This window comes from Sinocyclocheilus anshuiensis, unplaced genomic scaffold, assembly GCF_001515605.1.
Source record: "Sinocyclocheilus anshuiensis isolate Anshui unplaced genomic scaffold, SAMN03320099.WGS_v1.1 scaffold534, whole genome shotgun sequence".
Classification (NCBI taxonomy): domain Eukaryota; kingdom Metazoa; phylum Chordata; class Actinopteri; order Cypriniformes; family Cyprinidae; genus Sinocyclocheilus; species Sinocyclocheilus anshuiensis.
The window spans coordinates 1,255,572-1,259,530 of record NW_015547712.1 but is presented as its reverse complement, the minus strand read 5'-3'; the positions used below and the strand labels follow the sequence as shown (position 1 = coordinate 1,259,530).

General features: G+C 45.0%; 1 protein-coding gene across 1 annotated transcript in view; it reads right to left on the bottom strand.

The window, feature by feature from the left end:
• LOC107704072 (filamin-A-interacting protein 1-like) overlaps window positions 1-3,959 on the bottom strand; it is a 33,731-nt gene that overhangs the window by 1,016 nt on the left and 28,756 nt on the right. Inside the window, exons 6-7 of the mRNA XM_016506916.1 lie at window positions 1,851-3,771; window positions 627-1,514 (exon numbers count right to left, since the gene is read on the bottom strand). Of these exons, the coding sequence (XP_016362402.1) occupies window positions 627-1,514; window positions 1,851-3,771 (2,809 nt within the window). The remainder of the gene's footprint in view (window positions 1-626; window positions 1,515-1,850; window positions 3,772-3,959) is intronic.

The following is a 3,959-nucleotide window of genomic DNA, read 5'->3' as shown; positions in this document are numbered from 1 at the left end:
TATATATATATATATATATATATATATATATAAGCCTTTAATTTATATTCTTTTTTAACTCATTCATTTTTTCCCCTAATATTAAAAACTGTTTAATATTTGCACATGTAAAATGTAATATTTTATTATGCTGACAACTATTCCTTACAGTTGGTGCTTGATTTAGTAGGTTTTGGTATATAGGCAAGGAAAGGAAGGTTATAGCCATGGTCTGGTCACACATTATTCGATTTTATAACAGGTTAAACGTGAGGGGACTGGTCAGTTTGTGCCACTGTTTAAAGGATTTGCTTGACAAGTTTTCTTGGGTGACAAGCACATCAGTACATTCCAGTGTTAGTTAGCAATAATGGATAGGGAGATCGAATTTGATTTGATCGATACCTTGAAAGAGAGCTATCTAGGGAGCAGACACCCCCTGATATCATTTTGAAACATTTCAGAAGCAACTGAAATATAAAAGATTGAATATGATAATTTTGTTTTAGGGACAAAAATCACAAAATATTAACTGTTAAATGACTGTTGTCATTTGATGGCATATATGCACACTCACTTTTCTACCACAAAATTCCGCATCTTCTAAAATCCAAACAGAGGGACAACGCAATTAATCTGGTACTCACCACAGATTGAGTAGACCTGGATGGGGCCGAGGTGATGGGGGTTATTGTGATGCTGCTGGTCATCTTGCCTTGGATCATGTTCCCAACATTAGCTGACGTCTGTCTGGGAGAGCGCAGAACTGTCCCCGTTAGCATCTCTCTGCTGTCTGAACTTATACCATTAGGCCAAACCGTAACTGAGCCACTTCGGTCATCCTGAGGTTTCTTGAACCCTGGTGACCCCAGGTGGATGTGGATCTTGTTGTCCTCTGTGGTTATAATATTGGTGTTGTATTTCCGGATGGGCGTTGGAACCGTCTGCTTTTCAGGGGTCAACTTGAACACGGCCCTGCCCATGGTCATCTCATGGGGTTCTGGGGAGATGGATGTCTGGGAGACTGGAGTTGCGCTAACAGTTATGATGGACAGAGGAGAAGCAGGATGCTCCAAGTAGAAGCCTTTACCCTTCTCTGGAGATTTAGCTCTGGAGATGGCCGTTATAGTGACTGGAGACTTTGTCCGTTCAGCTGGCCCTTCACTGGTTTTGGACTTTGGCAGCATAGAAGTAGGAACGATTGTTATGCGTGGTTTCTGGAGCCCAAGAGTTGGGATGATGGTGGTACTGGAGAAGAAGTCCTCAGCACGTGGACTGGTGATCTCCAACGTGGCAGTGCTGCTCTGATGGTCTGGAGTCACCTTAATATGAAGGGGCTGACCGGGTTTCTGAGACATGGTTAGTTCTGGTGATGTCCGTGATGTTATTCCATTGACCTCCTGGGTTGATGGAACTCCCTGAGTGATAGTAACCGCTTCTTTCTTCTTCATCCAAGGGTTCCAAGACTTCCTCGTCCCCAACTCTGCAGCCGCCGGCGGGTAACGGTCCAACACGGTCTGTTTCTTGAGACCTTTCTGCCTCAGATTACTCATGAGGTGATTTTCCTCTAGAACAGACTTCTGGATGAACACAGCTGGAGTCTCGTCTTCGATGTGTTCGTTCATGTCTGCATCGGTCTGTACTGCAGTGGAAGCGAGAGGAACGTCCACAATCCTCCTTCCGTTCATGCTGGGTCTAAGGGCACGGCTGTAACGCTTTGTAGCTTCTAACTCTTTGGTTAGTTTGAGAACTTCTTGACTCATGTTTTTCTTTTTATCTTCTTCTTCAATGAACCGCTGCTGGAGAACCGTGTAGTCCACCTGAAGCTGAGTCCCCAACTCTGCAGCCGCCGGCGGGTAACGGTCCAACACGGTCTGTTTCTTGAGACCTTTCTGCCTCAGATTACTCATGATGTGATTTTCCTCTAGAACAGACTTCTGGATGAACACAGCTGGAGTCTCGTCTTCGATGTGTTCGTTCATGTCTGCGTCGGTCTGTACTGCAGTGGAAGCAAGAGGAACATCCACAATCCTCCTTCCATTCATGCTGGGTCTAAGTGCACGGCTGTAACGCTTCGTAGCTTCTAACTCTTTGGTTAGTTTGAGAACTTCTTGACTCATGTTTTTCTTTTTATCTTCTTCTTCAATGAACCGCTGCTGGAGAACCGTGTAGTCCACCTGAAGCTGAGATAGTTGATCCTCCTTGTTCATGAGCTCATGAATCTTCTCCTTTAGAGCTTGGACATCGGCCTGAAGATCTCTCATTTTGGCCTCCTCCATCTTGCAGCGTAGTCTCAACTCAGCTTCTTGGCTTACCAACTCTCCTTTTTCTATGGCCTTGTTCTTGGTGATCTGCGTCTTCATTTCCTCCAGGAGCTGGGAAAGAGCGTTGGCTTTGTCTTGCTCGGTTCTGAACTTCTTCTCAAGCATGTCGTACTCGTCCTCTGTCTTCAACAAATCGCCCTCCACAACCTCAAGCTGTTTAAGTCGGTTCCTGAGTCTCTCAATCTCCATTGTGAGCTCTTTAACCTTGTTGTCCTCATCGGGATACCCAACTTTGTCTACATTATCTCTGTTTCTTGAAGATTCCCACTCAGCTTCCTCTTGCGCATCCATTTTAGTTTGCATCTGACATAACTTTATACTGAGATCCTTTCGTTTCTCTTCTTCACTTGCAAGTTTAGATTTCAGGTAATCTTTCTCCTTGGTAAGAGTGGACACTTTCATCTCCATTTCGGACTTCAGTTTAAGAAGCTTCTTACTTTCCTCAATCAGCTTTTCTGTGACCTCCATGACTTTGCATTGCTCAGCTTTAAACAGTTTGTTAATCTCCTCACTTTTCTGCTCTTCCTGTTTGATTCGTTCTGCCATGTTCTTCCTCTCGTCCATTAGGATCACCGTGAATGACTTTAGTTTGGTCAAGTCGTCCTTTAAACCCATCTCAGCCTTTTCCAGCCTCGACTCTGAGCACTCAAGTTCTTTGATATGGTTTTTAACTGTTTCCAGCTCACACGCCAAGCTCTTTGTCAAGGTTCTTTCTTTCTCCAGGTTGTTGTGAAGCTGGGCACATTCGGATTTGCTCACATTGAAAGCTCCCTCCAGTTTCTCCAGTTTCTCCAGGTCCACCATCCTCTTTTGCAGTTTTTCAACCTCTAGTTTCAGCTCACAGCTGTGATTCTCCTCATCTTGGAGCCTCCTCTTTAGCTCCTTGCACTGCGCTTCTGTTTTTGTGATCTCCTCATCCTTGTCCTCCATTTCCAGAACTCTCTTCCGAAGGTTCTCCAGCTCAGCCATGAGGCTTGAGTTCCCGCACTCCCCTCTGCTTATTTTGTCCCGCAGGTCCTGAAGGTCCTCCTCAGACTTCTGCAGCGTACGATTGGCCTCCTCCAGCTCCTCAATCCTGCGTGAAATGCTGGCCAGCTTCAGACGCAGCTGTCGACTTTCAGACTCCTGCTTGGCCAACTTGGCGGTCATCTCCTCATGTTCCTGTGAAGATTTGGAGGTCTTATGTTCTAGGTCGAGCTCCAGCCTTTGGATCCTCTGACTATCTTCTTTAGCTTTGCTGTTGATGAGCTCCAACTGCTGCTCTCTTTCATGTAGCTTCTTGCTGAGATCCTGGATCTTCTGTCTTTCCTGGTCAATCTGTTCAATGTGAAGCTGCCTTTCATCCACCAGCATCAGGGCAAATGATTTCAACTTAACCAGCTCCTCCCAAACTTTCTCAAGATGTTTGCTGTGATCCTTGTCCTTGCGAGCCTGGTATGCCTTCTCTTGCTCCAACAGTCTCTTGAGTCTGGTGAAATCAAAGAGAAAGAAATTCAAATGGATTGACTCATATTCAAAATAAAGGTCAAATTGTACAGTCCCTTTCATTAAAGTTAATATGAAACAACAAAGAGAGAGGAAAGAGAGAGTCAACCATGGGGTATTTTATTATGTGTGTGTGTGTGTGTGTGTGTGTGTGTGTGTGTGTGTGTGTGT